At 35.4% G+C, this 16257-nt stretch overlaps 1 protein-coding gene across 2 annotated transcripts in view; it reads right to left on the reverse strand.

The window, feature by feature from the left end:
• Nucleotides 1-5068: 5068 nt before the first annotated feature.
• LOC106495926 (metabotropic glutamate receptor 8) overlaps nucleotides 5069-16257 on the reverse strand; it is a 193340-nt gene continuing 182151 nt past the window's right edge. Inside the window, exons 7-8 of one of the 2 annotated variants that reach the window (XM_013956490.2) lie at nucleotides 11257-11503; nucleotides 5069-6037 (exon numbers count right to left, since the gene is read on the reverse strand). In XM_013956490.2, the coding sequence (XP_013811944.1) occupies nucleotides 5988-6037; nucleotides 11257-11503 (297 nt within the window). In that variant the 3' untranslated portion in view covers nucleotides 5069-5987. Of the gene's footprint in view, nucleotides 6038-11201; nucleotides 11504-16257 lie in introns of both variants that reach the window. The other variant, XM_013956489.2, reaches the window with a different exon arrangement.

Below are 16257 nucleotides of genomic sequence, written 5' to 3' on the forward strand. Positions count from 1 at the left end.
GCTATTGGATTACTGAAACTGGGAAAGTAATGTGTACCTCTTCTGTCATCAAATTTCTTTCTTTAATATTTAACCATAATATGTAGATCCATATGAATTTTCTTAATTACACCACATGGCACATAATCTATTTGAAAATATAGTGATAAGCTATCGTTCTATTTACTGCCTGATGTGATGGTGAAATATGTTTCATCATTCACATGCATTTTAAAGTTAAAGCATGACAAAAGAGTGCTGCAAGAGAGACTTTTTTTTTAGCCACCATGCTATATCTTCTGCTTTTGTATTCTGCCTTTAAAAAGAGGCATAAACAAGGAAATTGTATTCCAGTATGATATATTTACAAACTGGAGCATTTCAGAATGCCTTCTTTCATTTCTTTCCTTGGTGAGTAATAAAAATTATCTGTTCATTGGAAGAGAGCTAGTATTATTATTTAAAAACCCTGCTGTGTAAATTGCTATTTAGGCATTTCTTGAAAGGGGGATTTTTTGACAAAGTGGTCCATTATTATTTCTATATAACAGTTAAAGTATTGCCTGTGAATTCTGCTTAATTTCTGGTTCATTGACCTGATGCATAGAGTCATTCAAAACCCATTCTATCTATCCTGCAGTCACAAAACAACATTAAGGGCTTGTTCCTGATCTCAGACGTACAGGAATATAAAGCTGTGTGTCCTGATGGAGTTGTTTCAGTGCACTCACACATAAATGACTAATAATATCATTTTTAAAACTATAGTCTGCTTTTCCATGATCAGAATGAAACCTTAAGCTTGTAGAATAAAGAATTTTTATAATTTTAACTGGACCAATGCAATAGTTTAGCTACTAAACTTCAAGATCTCAGCTACTGGTAATTTATTACTGTGAAAACTGAGTGGACTGAAATTACTTGAGACTTAAACCCTCTGTTTAATAAAAATTGAATAATCACATTTTCAGACACTGTCTCACTAATGTGTCTAAGCTCTAATTTGCAAGATAACATTAATATAAGACTTCAATCTCTGTTCTTTTGGCATACAGCTTTTTGCCCTTAACGGGGACAGACTTCATTCATAACCATGGTAGCTTCTCCTGGATAAAAATTACATTGGAATGTATTTTGACATTGTATATTGCCCATCTCATTTATAACAGTCATTGGGTGGCTTCAGTTTACAGTCTGGGCTAGAAATTAGAATCATCCGATCCCTCTGGGTTATTCTGTCTAAACAAGTCTGCTGAAAGACTGCTATGAATTTCACTTGGCTTTGGATCAAATCTTCAGCATAGTGTGTGGAAGTGTACACTTGAGTGGGAGAGAGTAAATATTTGCCAAAACGAGCAGTATACACTATATTTATATGTTGGGACAGTTTCACTGTTGGAAGAAAGTGCCATTGACTGGTTGTCACCCTGTCTCCAGGATGAAAGCTAGAGGCATCAACCCAGACCTTGACCAGTAGGTGTCTGAACGTTTCTACAATGGACTGCTCACACCTGCGAAGCCAAGCCGCGACAGTTCACAGAAGGAAGGTTGCAATTCAGTTCAAGAACTCCTCATCCATTCCTTGTTTAAAGATGGAAGGCTCTGAGACCTGGGTCCTTCTAGGCACCAAAGTCTTTAACTTCAATCAGTCCCAAAGATATTTATCTATCATTGTCTAAATATTTTGATTGATTTGGCTCTTTGGTTCACTATAAACATTTGTTCTAGATTGGTTAAAGCATGATCCTCAGTAGCTCCAGCTGCTGAGCACTTTCAGATACCAGTGAAGCCTATATGATTTAAGAGTGCTCTGTGCCTCTAAACGTCAGCCCAATGCAAGTTCTAGCTTGGTGCCATAAACCATTTCATTCATAAAATCTAACTTTATAAAATTTATGAAAAATCCCTAAAAGAGGATTTTTGTAAACACAAGTGATTAATGCACCAGTTACTTGTATGGCATTAGAAGGGTTATAGCTGTCAGTTAAAATATATCTAAAATTAATATATATGTAATGTAGCTTTCAGTGACAAGGCCATTTATTCAAAGATAATAGCTTTTAAAAAGCTACAGTTTACATTAATGATTAAAACACCTGACGCCTGATCTCAAATCTGTTAAAATCAATGGTAAGACCTTTATTGACTTGAATGGCTTTTGTCTTAGGTCCGTTGACCTGAAAATACAGTTTAAGGATGCAAAGGTATGTGAAAGTGGATACTGGAAATGTGTATTTTTTAATGGTTCTCTCCTATGCTATGTAAATTTAATTTTTCAAATTGTATTTGAGACAACAGGAACATCTTGTGTTATAATCATTGGCCAAATTTCACTTTTTAAATCGCTACCACCTCCCAATTACATCTGCCTCAGTATTTTATTCTGTTTGTAAGCTTTTTGTTTTAAGTTATCTAAAACTTAAAGAGAAAAATAATCATCTCATTTACATTCTTTTGCATATAGACTCAGAAAATACATGCCGAGTTTCAACCTGCAAAATCTTTGTGTGTTAAACAGTACTATTCATAATGAAAATGCTGATAAAGGTTTAACTATAGCTTCATGAATAGCAATGCTATAAAATATAGAGCAGAATGAGGTAGATCAAAAAACAGAGTTTGTGAAAAAAAACAGTGAATTTTCTGTATAAAAAGAACAGGTGACAGTTATCTCATAGGGAGAAAGAAGAAAAATAAACTAGCTGCATGAGTATTCAAAGGCACAATAACAACAGACTCTGTGGGGATTTTTCTTCTTATTGCTGGCCAAATTCCCCCAATCTTCTCGTAAAAAATGGACCTTGTAATGTAAAAAGTAAAGTACAGTGGAAGCAATTTTTCTAAAGCTCATCTCTTTTTATACCCATCTTGCAAAAATATAGCAATTTTTCTTCCAACCGTATTATACAATTTTCTCTTTTTTTTTCTTTATAACAGCTCCTCTTTTTAGGAGGTGACTTTTTATGGTAATAAGTAAACTGGGGAGAAAGGCCCAGTAATCTCAGGAGGGGTCACAGAAGCTGGGTGTTACTTGTATATCTGATGCACAGTGTACTGTAGGAATGGGACTCAAAGTCACCTGAAGATACAATCTTGGAAGCAGAACTCACAAATTAACTTGCCAGAAAATTTTTTTAGGAACCGCTACTGTCTTTATAGGACAAACTCTTTTAAGCTGAAGAGTTTGGAGTTGGCACTCCATTCTGAAATAATATATAACCTGCATTGTTTTTCCATAGCTCTAGTAGGATACAAGAGAAGAATGTGGTTTTGATTACTCTTTTTGTGGATAGATATCCAATATTTTAAATGCTTAGTTAATTCAGTGACATCAGCAAGACCACTCACAGGTAAATAGGCATTCTATATAGGTAAGCGTGTGCATAACTACCCTACAGAAGTAGAACCTGTAGACCAGTACTGTTCTGTGTTCTTTGAAATGCCCAGTTCATTATATAATTCATACTGTGGGCTGTTTCTCAAATGAGTTACACTAATAGCGGTGAGGCTGATAAGGCTTAATATACTACATGTTTTAGGTAGAATGGCATAGAAAACATGCAATAATTTGCATAAAAACAAAACTCTGTTTTTACCTGTTTATGCAAAAAAGTATAATTTGGTCAGGGCATTTTTGGTATTCTGCTTCAGAATAACATTTTCTTTGGATGACTGTGAAGCTGTGAAGATATATTCATATATCATACGCTAATGTTTATGTGTGATATCCTGTGAAGCACTTTTTCAGATGCATACTGTTGTTCATATATTATTATGTACAGAAGTTATAGGCAAAAAAAATCTGTAATTTGTTTTGTTGTGGATTTAAAGTTAAACTTTTCAAAGGTTTCTATGAAAAGGACCTGTGCCAAAACACTGATTTTCAGATAAAAAAGGTTCTCTCTCTTTTTCTCTCTGTTAGAAAATCCACCCTAGACTTGGAAAACTGTCTTGTCAAACATTGATCTAAGTCTATCCATTTTCACAAAACACTTCTTTTTGATCATATGGTATTAGCTGTCCAAACAGAAATAAAAATGTTGGCTGACATTTTTTTCTTGGTCTGCTTAACTTCAACCATGTAACTAGTTCTCAGTACATTAGCTGCATTGCTAATATGTTTAAAATTAAGCATATGTGAGTTTACAGGATTGGGACATATTCAGTGGCATATTCAATGAGAAAGGAACTTCTATAATTTTCTTTTATTATTTTTTTGAGTCTAACAATTGTTCTGCAGTTTGATGTATGATTGGCTATAAATGTTTCCAGTACACTGTACCAAAGCATTCATCAGTCAATAATTCAGATGTTTAAACGCTGGGAAAAGCTAACTGTGTTTTGTCAAAGTGTCTTGAAAACGAAAATTCACTGACAGGACAGTTAACTACATGCAGTTTGCTGACTGCACAGGAGTTTAGCTTGACACTGTAACAGAAAGTGATTCAGTTTCAGATACTTCAACCTGTGCTTATTAAATCCAGCACCCACTACAGCCTCTTCCTTTAAAATATGTTACAAAAATATAGCTCCTACAAGTTAAAAAGCACAAGGAACCATCCAGGCTAATTCAACAGAAAGAACATTTAACAGCCACCTGATTGTGAAGACTCATTGACTTGACGAATGGTAGGTAGTGTATGGAGTGAAAAAGTGTTAAAAAACATCATAAATATAGCAAAAGAGTTGAAAGTCCCTAGCTGTCTACTTTGAACTTCTCTGGAGGTATTTATTAACATGATAGATAACTACGTGAGTTTCTCTGTCTTCGTGCAATTACTTCTAATGCACAGACAATCATTGGACATGGAAAGTTAGATGATGTCAAAATTGTAAATGGGTGTCTATTTCTTTGATTTTTAAGTGTTAAGAAGGCATTAACACATCTATCCACTAGGTTACCGCTTTCCAAATTTTCCATTGATTTCTCTCCTGTTATTTCAGTCACCTTTATTGAGATAAGCATCTACTACATTCCCCGTCAGAGACAGAATACTAGGCTGAACAGACTTTTAGCCCAATCCAGCCTAGCTGCCACATAGTCTTACACACTGTAAGTTCCAGAAATGACACGGATCAGAACTATTGGTGGAGGTTCAAAAATATAATATGGTCATACAAAATAGTAATCATCAGGACTCGTTTGCTTTACAAACATATAAAATACACTTACTGTGAGGGCGAGGAGAGGAAAAGAAATCCTGCCATTATAAAGTATATTATAGTCACAAAATTTTGAACAAATAAATTCACACACTGCTGAGTACACACACACACACACACACACACACACATGTGGAGGCATGCACATGCATACACATGTGCACACACACACACACACACACACATGCTTATAGTTTACACTGCATTCTTCTGATGTAATGATTATTATTTTATTTGTACACCCACCTTTACTGCACATTCTAAACAAACAATAGACAACAGTATAAGGACTTTTTTTTTTTCCTTAAAACTGCAACAAAACAAGTCTCAACATTTGCAAAACATTCCTTTATTATTAGAAATAAATTATTTTGTATAAAAATTAGCATGCGTTGACCATTGCATTTATTTCAGCATAACCCTGGACTTAATTCAGTCAGCCATCACAAGAAACAAACTCATCTTCTTATACAAGTTGAACAATGTAGGACAGGAAAGGAAATTGTCACAATCACAAAAAAGTACTTACAAATATAACATCAGACATGGTTTATTTCAACAGCATTTTTTTCACAAGCTAACATTTGTTTTCCTTTTGTGATTTACTTCCTTTTTTGAGTGAACAGTTCAGAAGTTTGACACTCAGTTTCTGTGTGATAAAACTGGGCTTCTCCTTCCCCTGTCTCTTTTTACCTTTTGCCTCTTGTTTAATCCTTGTCCTTTAGGAGACTGGCTATTGATTTGAATGTAGTCTACTGGTATTTCCAAGACAGAATTCTGGTGGTGGTAAAGTCTTTGTCTGTAATATCCCATCCTGCAGATCTCCCAGTGAATTTCAGACCTGCTTAGTTTGCCTGATTGCTGTAACTGACATAAGTTGTCTTGGTAGAGGAAGCTGTAAACCAAAAAAAACAAAACCAAACAACAACAAAAAACAAAATTCAGGATTTTTAGAAGCAAGAGAAAAAGAAGCAAATTCAGCATTTGAAGTCAGTCAGTATTCAACTACGTTTCCAAACATTATGGCCCATGTTAATGGAATTATCTAAGAAAGTTTAAGCATGTACTTAAGTGGTGAGCTTAGTTGGATCTCAAGTTCTGTGTTTTGGTTATAACTTTGTTTTTATGGTCTGGGGAAGCAGAGATCAAGAGAGGGACAGCACAACACTGAGTGGAGAAGGAAGATCCTGACAAAAACAATCATAATTTTTCTATAATACTTTGATTATTTCTCCTGTATGTAGCAGCAGGTTACCTGTTAGCAGCTACCTCTGTTTTGCTATTGGTTTTAAAATGTCTGTAACAGTATTTCAACATATTATTTGTCTGATATCATTTTAGCTGATCTTCAGAGAGTTTTTTAAGTCTAGAGCTTAACTTTTTCTCTTTTTTCTATTGGCTGCAGACAACTTTGCAGGTAGTCATGGGCTGTCCATCCAGCTCCTTGAAGGGAAGAAAGTCTAAAGTGGGAAAGTCTAAAGTCTCAAAGTCAGTGGAACTGGGTAACTAGTGCCTATGGCATGTGTTTTCTGGTGAGCTTTTGGACACAAAGCATCTGCATTTAAGTAAGCCAGTGGAAAAGTTTAAGAGAAGTCTAGGCTGTATTTCAGCTGCCATGCAGTTGTGGTATCCTCAGGTTGATCATTTCTCCCTTTGGCAAAGCTGACACCACTGATTCAGAAGGGGAAGGTTAAACACCTTTACCATTGTAAAAATAACTGTGAATCTTGTGTAGCAGTTTTTTTATTGGCTTGTAGCCCTTATATCTTATCCCTTTACATAATAAAATATGGCCAAGTCTCCACTGCTCTATTCATATCGTGGTGGGAAGAGGAAAATGGTTTTAGAATTCACAGGCAAGAATTACTTGATTCTAAACTAGATGAGCATAAGGCAGATCAGACTACTGGGGGACTGAGTCTTTCTTTTGTTTCTAAAATAAGGTTTATGCCACATTGCATAAATTAAAATTTGGCTTCCCATATACATCTTATCTTCCATCTGCGACAGTCATGTTCTGCTTATGACAGTGAGGACTGCAGCTGGCAGGATGAAAATAATTTGATGGCACAAAAATAGTCTCGTCTGTAGATTCAAAGATCTTTATTCTATTCTCATATCTGTCTTCCTTCCTTGATTTTTTTTTTTTTTAATATAGAATCTGGTAGGAACGGCTGAGATAGGAAGACAATTCTTCTTACTGTCTCCTAAATCCAACACAACAATCTGGTGATGATTTTGGAAGAACAGATTTACAGAAACTAAGAAATGACTGTTTCCCTCTCCTGTACCTCTTCTCACTAAAGTTGCTGCAAAATGATATTAGGTAGTATAAATAATTAAATTTGCTGGTTGCTTCATCTTCATATTTTCTGCAGGTTTCTGAGGAATTTTATTTTAATCTTGCAGTTGCCATTTTGGAAGACACAGCAGAACTAGACCATTATAATTCATATGTCACTAGACTTTTTTTTTTAAGAAGGGATAATCAAAAGGAAGCTGCAAAACAGAATATTTCTTACTCTCACCTGCATAGGTAGCTCAAACATTTTGTGTCTGGTTAAGAGCTAATGCGTGAAATGATGATTGCTCTTAGCACACTGAGTCTGTCACATAAATCTGCTGAGCGATTGTAGTATTCCAGTATTGACATGAAATAGCTTTATTTGAATGTATTGGGACACTTGAAGCAAATATAGCCTCATTTACATCTTTCAGATCTTTCAGATGGGATGCACTGCTTCCATCTGAACTCTCCCATGCTCCCACAGCTGGATTTTTAAGAGGATTCTATTTTTCCTGTGGCCCTTTAAGTTCCTTCTGAGAATAACGCAGGACTGCTGAAATGGCACAAAGTTCCTTAGAACATAAAAGGATTTTGTGCCCAGTTAAGAAATAACAAATAAATGCACATCTGCAAATTCTGCACATTTGGGAACAAAGGGATGAAGAGAGCAGAGCCTCATTTTTTCCCTCGTTTTGAATATAGGCTCAGATATGTGATCAGGTTAAGCTAGCTTAACACATTACCCTGTATCAGCTGAGTTCCATGATAACTTTTCATGTGTATGCTTTTAGCCCACAGCAATATAACATAACCGGATTTATCATAACTTAGTAAACTGAATTATGTGAGGACATTTGCAAGAAGCTCAAAGCACACAAATAAATAGTTACTACACATCAGCTGATTTAGAGTAACTTATTAATTTGCTATAACTTGGTTGTATGTCTGATGCCTAAATAGTTTTGACAGATCTAATCTAGAATTGATCAAGAAACAGAATTTATCATTGTTTATTCTGAGTGTCATCACTTTAAAAAATGATAGCAGGGAAAGCCAGTGTTGATGCTAGTTCAAAATGTGATAAATCTAATCTCATATCCAAACACTTTTTCACTTGATAAATATTGTGTCTTTACAGTTCACTACAATAACCCTACAGTTCCTGTTTGAGGATCTGAAAGCTTTAGCAGCTGGTGTCCTGGTCTTTAAAACTGTTAGCATTTCATAGTAATAATATGCACCACATTTGGCAAGCTCAGATGGCCATAAAAAGTAGCAAACTTGGCTCAAAATATTTCTGGAACGAACAATCTTTCTAGCTCCAGTTACTACATTGATGTTGGAATGAAACAAAGAGAAAAAGAATAATATGATAGAGGATCTAATGCAATTTAGAAATGTTACTGTGGGCTGACCTATATACATTTAAAGTAGTTGTCATTGTTATGTCCTCTGCAATTGCATATGGACTTTTTTTCTTCATTCTGTGTCCCAGATGCAATGTTTTCCACAGAACATATATATTTTTCCATATCAGAGAGGCTTATGTTCCTGTGGAGGACAACATGAATAGGAAGCAGTTACATGCAAGAGAATGAACTAGAGAGAAAAGAGTTCTCTTCAGTTTGAAAGCTAAAGGAATTACCTGTTTCATCTAATTTCTCACTTAGTACCATTATCATAACCAGTATTAGTGCTTGGGAAGTGAAGGGAAACATTCACTATCCACTTCTAGAATACTAGGAACAGCCTTATTTTCTAGATCACTTTCATATGCTATCATCAACAAGAAAAATCTACCTTGCATGGTGTCACTACAAGAAGAAATTATGCAGTGTTGAGGAGTTGTTACTTTTGACCTAGGGAAAACCATTTGTTTTGCATATGCACTGAGAATTCACAGGAACCTCCAAAAGTTTTTTTGAAAGTAACTGTTTTGGCAGAAGAGAGGGAAGATGCTCAAATCCAATGAATACAGAACACTTTTTGAAAAGTGCAAAATCCATCTTTGGCCAAGAGCTCAATTACACAGCTACAACTCCTTAAATTACAAATGACTTGACTCTGAATTTTTGCCTATGGAGTATTATCATGCATGGATCAAAGCCTCATCAGGATATACTCCCAGTGAATTTATGATTATACAGATAAGCTACTGCTGAAAACAATTTTAGAGTACAGTAAATAAGCATTACCCTGTGTACATCACACTACTGGGGAAGCAAACCTGCTTCCAAGAGCAGCTGTTCCCATGAATTTTATATAATCAGTTTAAAGAATCCCAGATACAGCATTTCTTAATTAGGTACAGTAGAAAAACATCAGATACACAAGACTTTCTTACTAACTCTCTTCCTCCTCCTACTGTGGAAGCCCTCCTTTGACCTTTCCTCAGAAGCTGATCATTTTGCAAACTCAGCAAAATCCACCCCTCTTTTCCTTCTGCATTTTCTTTTGGTGGCTTCTGAAGATTTGTGAAAGTATTGAGTTCTTCCTATTTCCATTCTGTTATTTGAGCCACAAGGAATTTCATCATCTTTCTCCTTCTGTCCTCTGTTATATGTGTTAATCTGAAGCTGTAGAAACTCATAGCTCAGACTGGCAGATTTACACATTTTGAAGGGTCACAAGTTTTGCAAGTTAATTTGTTTGCACTCAGTATGCTCCATGCATCAGCAACTATGCTATGGTAAACCTATGGACTATTTTTACTTGGTCCTCAGTCCAGCAAACTCTGATTGAATTCAGTGGGGGGTTGCATTTTTATGAAATAAGTACAATATTTTTATGTAAACTTGGTGCTGGTTTGTCTGAATGTGCACAAGCGAAATAGCATTCTTCAATTTCTTGTCAACATCATAAAAAAGTAATGAAAATTCATAAAACTCATTTTCAGTACAATGACTGAAAAATTAGTCTTTAACTGTAACAGCAGCTGTCCATTCCATGGAACCAACTCCTTGATAGAAACTGATTCTCTCTCACTACTAACCCGGGGATAAAATTACTGGCTCTATTCAAATATATATATATATATATATATATATATATATAAATTCTGAAGTCCAGTTTACAAGACTGTACGTCATGCAGTGGAATGGAAGCTATGACCACTGTTCTCTTCCATACCAGAGCAATTTAGAGATGTGCCAAGATTCAAGAACTTCTTCTCATTACTAATCCATGACAAATAAGAACATATAATGATTAAGTTGTATATGAATTATTACATTTTTGTACCAAGATGAACAAGACTACAACAAAGACTTGGATGAAAAGTGTTATTCTGGGGAGCAACAGTACCATTTATGAATTGTGATAGATGGACAAGTTAACAATAAATATTAACTCAAGGTAGAAAAGTGAAGGACTATTTTCACTTCCATATCTAACTCTAAAGCAAAAAAACAATATTAGCTGTTTTCATTGTATTTTTTCAACAGCCTTTTAGTTTTGAATATACAGTGATGACCACAGATACACCTCATGAACTGTCAGAACATATCGCAAATGGCACAGAATGCACAACACATCAAATTAGCACTAGCTAAAACAGATCATTTTAAAAAGATGTGGCTTTCCAAAATCTGTTCATGATTTTTTTTTTTACTAGCCTCCTGTCACCCATAAAAAACAGTTTGTTTGAAACAACTCTAGGCATTCCTGCATTGATCAGTACATGAATTCTGACACATCTCTGGATTCACGCAAAACAAGCAAAAAAAAAGAATGAAATTTATTACTAAAAGAAAGTGCTTTCAAGTGAACGTACATCTATTAGGAAGTACTGCCACTCTTGACCATGGGAAAGTCTACAGATGACTTACTGTTGGTTTCAAGACTTTCACATAGTTCAGTTTTGACCTCGCCATTTGGTCTGTCATTTCCTTTCTGGATCAGTTTGCTTTGCATTGTGGCAGCTGTCACTACAGCCTTGAAGCTCCTCTTCCTTTTTTGAACATTCTGCTCTGGATGAAAAATTATAATATAAACTTTGGGCATGTAGAGCATGCCCAGAGACACAGAAGCACTTAAACTCATGGAGACAGTAAGTGTTGTTGTCTGGATGTACATCTGGGAAGAGACAGAAACAACAACATGAAAATCATTGTTTGTAATATTGATTTAACATATAAAGGCAAATTATCTTAAAAATACTAGCTGGTCAAGGAACCAATATCACATTCTTTTTTTTTCTGTACATACATCAGAAGGATCTTTCACTTAAGTTGTCTTTAACTATAGACAAATATAGCTTCTTTATGTTGTTGGGTTTTTTTAACATCAAGAGAAATACATAATGCTTATTCATTCCCATAAACATAATCAAGCTGCTGTAGCAACTGCATTTTCAGATGATAAACAAATATGTCTGTACAGGGACAGTATACAAGCAGTGACAATAAGGTTAGCCTTGTATCATCTATTTTAATACACAAAAGCCTCTACAACAATATGCCATTTGGTGATTCAGCAGTGTGTGCCGCATGGTTCAACTGGCCACAGGCATAACGCAGAATCTGATGAGAAATCTTTGATATACCATTTGCATTTCAAGTATACAAGAAAATGAGTTTCTCCATAGTGAAGCTTGAATATTATCGGGTTTGTTGGAGGTGTTTTGGGTTTTTATTTTTCTGATGTTGGTGGTGGTGGTTTTGCTTTTAATGTTTCCACATTACTGTTGAATTCTAGTCACAATGCTCTGTGGCATATAATAAATATGTTAATATGCCACATTCCTTGTAAATAGGAAATCAAATAACAAGGGAACCAGGAAAACAGATTACAATGGACCTCAATTCCCTATAGAGACACAGGAAAAATCTGTCATTTCAGAGTGAGTTTGTCTATTGTTCACTATCACCTACTGAAAGAAAGCAATTCTGATCTTCCACAGTCCCATAAAAGGAAATTACAATGATCACTCCATGGTGAGAAAAGCAGAAAGAAGAGGATTTTTTTTTATTTGGAGAAGTATTCTGATAGCACATTAAAAATAGTTATTGTAGCTCTGTTCAACATTTATTTCCCCTAAGGTATATGAGACAACAATTTTAGTTACAATTCTGCATGGTTTGCTAAAATAAATAAGAATTCTCTCAGTAATAATGTTGCTAAAAGATACTCAATCCATCCTTTCTATGAGACGGAATAAAATCTGTTCATTGTCTTGGCAGCAGATTCACTGACATTGTAATGAGGCATGATTTTAAGCACTCGTTGATACTATCATGTTAACTTGAAGATAAGGTACTGAGTTGCTGCCAAGAATGTCAACTTCAGATTAACTGGTTTTACTGCTGGTAAGTGCCCTCAGGTAACTTAGCCTGTGGCAGAAAAGTAGAGATGTAAGAAGTCGGTGTGCAGTCACCATAACAGTTGCTCATTTTTGAATGTATTTTCAACTTACAAACAAAGTTTTTTCATTAGATACTTCTTCCTTAGAGATCACAATCTCTGCTCTCACTTAAAGCACTGTTAGGTGAGAAATGTGACAAATGTATTTCTATAGTACGAACTCTCACTCTGAACCATTCTGCAGAGGAACTCTATAATTGTATAGAAAACCTGCCAAATCTTACTGTAAACTGAGGAATACTCCAATCTACTCCTTAAAAAAGACTGGCCATGCTTCAAAGTCTGTAAGAGGTTGAACCTGTTTTCATGGACAGCTATGTGCATGAGACAGATAAGACAATCAAGATTTCCCATTGTGCCAAGGAAAGTGACAGAGGCAACATATTCCTTCATTTCAATAATACATCAATCTAATACATCAGAAAAAGCATACAATACAGTCTTTTCTCACATCAGTGAAATAACTTCATTTCTTTCAATCTCTGAATTGACAGTGGTGTGCCTGAAAGCAGACCTTGACCTATGTTTTGCATGAACACATTTAATGGTAACCTCACACAACTACATTAATACGCAGGTTTTTTCAGACTTCTATGAAAGGAGCTCTGTGCAGATGCATGTTTACATACAAATGGCACCAATGACAGCTATTTCTCTTTAAACCCTTTGGGCTGATGTCCAAATAAACTGGTATAGCAGTGGCTTGCAGGGTTAAGCATTGCATTAAGTGGTGTCCCAAAGCAAAGCAATTTTGGTTCATAAGGGTGATATAGATATTTGCTAATAGGATTTTCAAAACTGAGATCAATGCAAATAAGACCTTTAATTCACTGTAGGGCATATGAAAATTCCATTAGATGTAAAAAATATTTTTTTGAAGCCTTACTATTTTTGAAAATCCAAATCCATGGATATTAAGTGACTAGCTGAGCCTCATCCAAGAAATCTGTAACAATGACTGGCATCTGAACATTTTTTTAAGTTCTTATCAAATATCTGACCCATAAGACTGGTCTTTCTTTTGTGGTTCAGTATAAGAGTTATAGAAAAAAGGTCATATGCACAGGAGTACAAATAAAGAACTTCTGAGTGTTATGTGGTGAAATATATAAATTCATGTAGTAGTAATAATCATATTAGCAACACATATTTGCATTATGGTAGATCACAAAGGTCTATTTGAGATAAGAGATCCCAATGTACCAAACTCTTACAAATGCTAAAGAGAAACAATCTTTGCCTGAAGTTTTATATTCAAGTAAGCTTCAAATGGGAACCAAACCCTAAACTTGATCATGCAATAATGAGAGTCCATGGTTTTCAATGCACTTTGAAACAAATATTTTACATGAGTTATATCATTACATCTAATGCGTATTTTTTATGGATTTAATTGAAATGATCAGCACATAAGCCTGTTTAAAAAACCCCAAACTACAGATTCTTTCATGTTGCAGATTACAGTTCGTATGCAGTGGGATTTATTTATAATGATTGCTGTATTTTTGGACTAGCCCCTAGATATATTGAAACATTAGCATTAGAGCCAGTTGGGAATTTTCTGAAAGAACAATTTTAAAACAGTGAATATAATTTTTAGAGACTCAAGAGGCCTCAAGGATGCTGTTTTGCAAGGATAATTCTTACTGCTTACTCTTTAATGAAACTAATGAGAAAGAAGGACATCAAGAAACTTGCCAGGGTTTGAGAGGAAGGCTTTGAATGTACATACTTACATGTACATGTTTTGTGTGTGTACATGAATCTGACTCCATACACTTCCATGCAATTGTAAACTCAGATGGAGGCAAGCTGTCAGTTCCTGTGATCACTACACTCTATTGCTCTGATCTCTTTTTCCTTTTTTTTTTTTTTTTGAATGGTCAGTTTAATAGTGTGAAGGCAATGACCATGACTGTACAAATCCAGTCAGAGAGTCTGTATATAAGACAGGAATGTCTCTTGTTAATATCTTCCAGCTTTGGAATCCCCCTTCCTGCATGCTGATGAAGAAGAAGTGCAGCAAGCATCATGATGCCATACTGTTGCTTTGACTTTTGTCTGACTTATCTTCTGTTTTATCCCTGACAAAGGGACAATAACTTTTTATTGCTGTGCATTCTGGGTACTTTTATTATTCTGGGAGCAATAACTACCTATAAGTTTTACAGAATTATCTGCTCTAAAAATCAAGTAGCAACAAAAGTAGTTCAGTTTAATAACATATGAGGTCTGAATAATTTTTCATGTGTCTCACAATGGTAGCTCACTCTAAGTTATAGGAGCATAAAGGTCTCTTTTTCACAACAATTCATGGTTACACAGAAATGAATTTCAACACTCCTCACACTAAAATCCTTTCTCAACTACAACCTTTTTGTCCAATAAAGCCTTTCCTAGATATAACAAAGATTGCTATATCTATTCTCCTTGCTCTTGACAGTCAGAAGATATAAGATGGAAAACCAAATTCACAGTATCACAGAAAAAAAAAAATCTTGCTTCCCTTTACACTATGAGAAAAACTTGAGACCTAAATACCTTCCTTTCTCCATTCCCCACACCCCAGAGCTGACACAGGACCATTTTCTGCCTCCATAAGTGACAAAGGATCCCTCACAGCAGAAAGTGTCCCTTGTAAATGATGTAGATAGACTCTGTATCCGCACTCAGACACGTTATCTGCCTGTCTCACAAATGACCTGGACTCTTTCCTCCTCAGAAGAATCCTGCATGCTTGGTGACATAGCTGCTGACTGCCTCAGCAGGTAAAATAGATAATGTCTGTATGACTATTTAAGGAATTTCTATCTTCTGCTAGGGTTTCTAGGCATATCTATTTCCTTTGTTCTCCTTTGAAACCTAAAATGTGACATTGGAAAAATTCTGGCATCTCAAAATGAGTTTTAAAAAAACACATACTTTAATGGCTTACTAAATTTGGAAGTACTTAAAACTTAATTAATGTCTCCTAGGTAACCTGAAAATTTTCTATGCATCTAAGCTGCTATGTGTACAAAAGTTCCCCAATGTAGGGAGCTGAGTGACTACCTCTCAGCTAGGTTTCACTGCTTAGAATTGTAAATATCCCCCAAGTCCCCAGTGGGATCCCACTGGGTGCATGCAGAGGCAGTGCTTTGCACACAGCATGCCTCGAGTTCAACACAAGGCAATCTCTTCTATTAAAGCGGAAAAAAAAAGATAGTAGTAATGTCACAACTTTTGTCCAGATTGCTTCCTTGGTTTGAGTTCTCTCCTACTCCCACAGATAAGATTACATTCAGACTCCCTCCAGACTTGCTGTTTTTCTCACCCTATTTATTTTGCCTTTCTACTCAGTTTTAATAGATCAAATAGAGGATATCTCCCACCCAGCCTGTTCCCTAATCTGATTTTAACAGTATACCCTAGAGAGGTGGGAGATGTGGCTATTATAATTTCTTGAGTGAACCAAATCTAAGTTTTCC

Source organism: Apteryx mantelli, chromosome 1, assembly GCF_036417845.1.
Source record: "Apteryx mantelli isolate bAptMan1 chromosome 1, bAptMan1.hap1, whole genome shotgun sequence".
NCBI lineage: Eukaryota > Metazoa > Chordata > Aves > Apterygiformes > Apterygidae > Apteryx > Apteryx mantelli.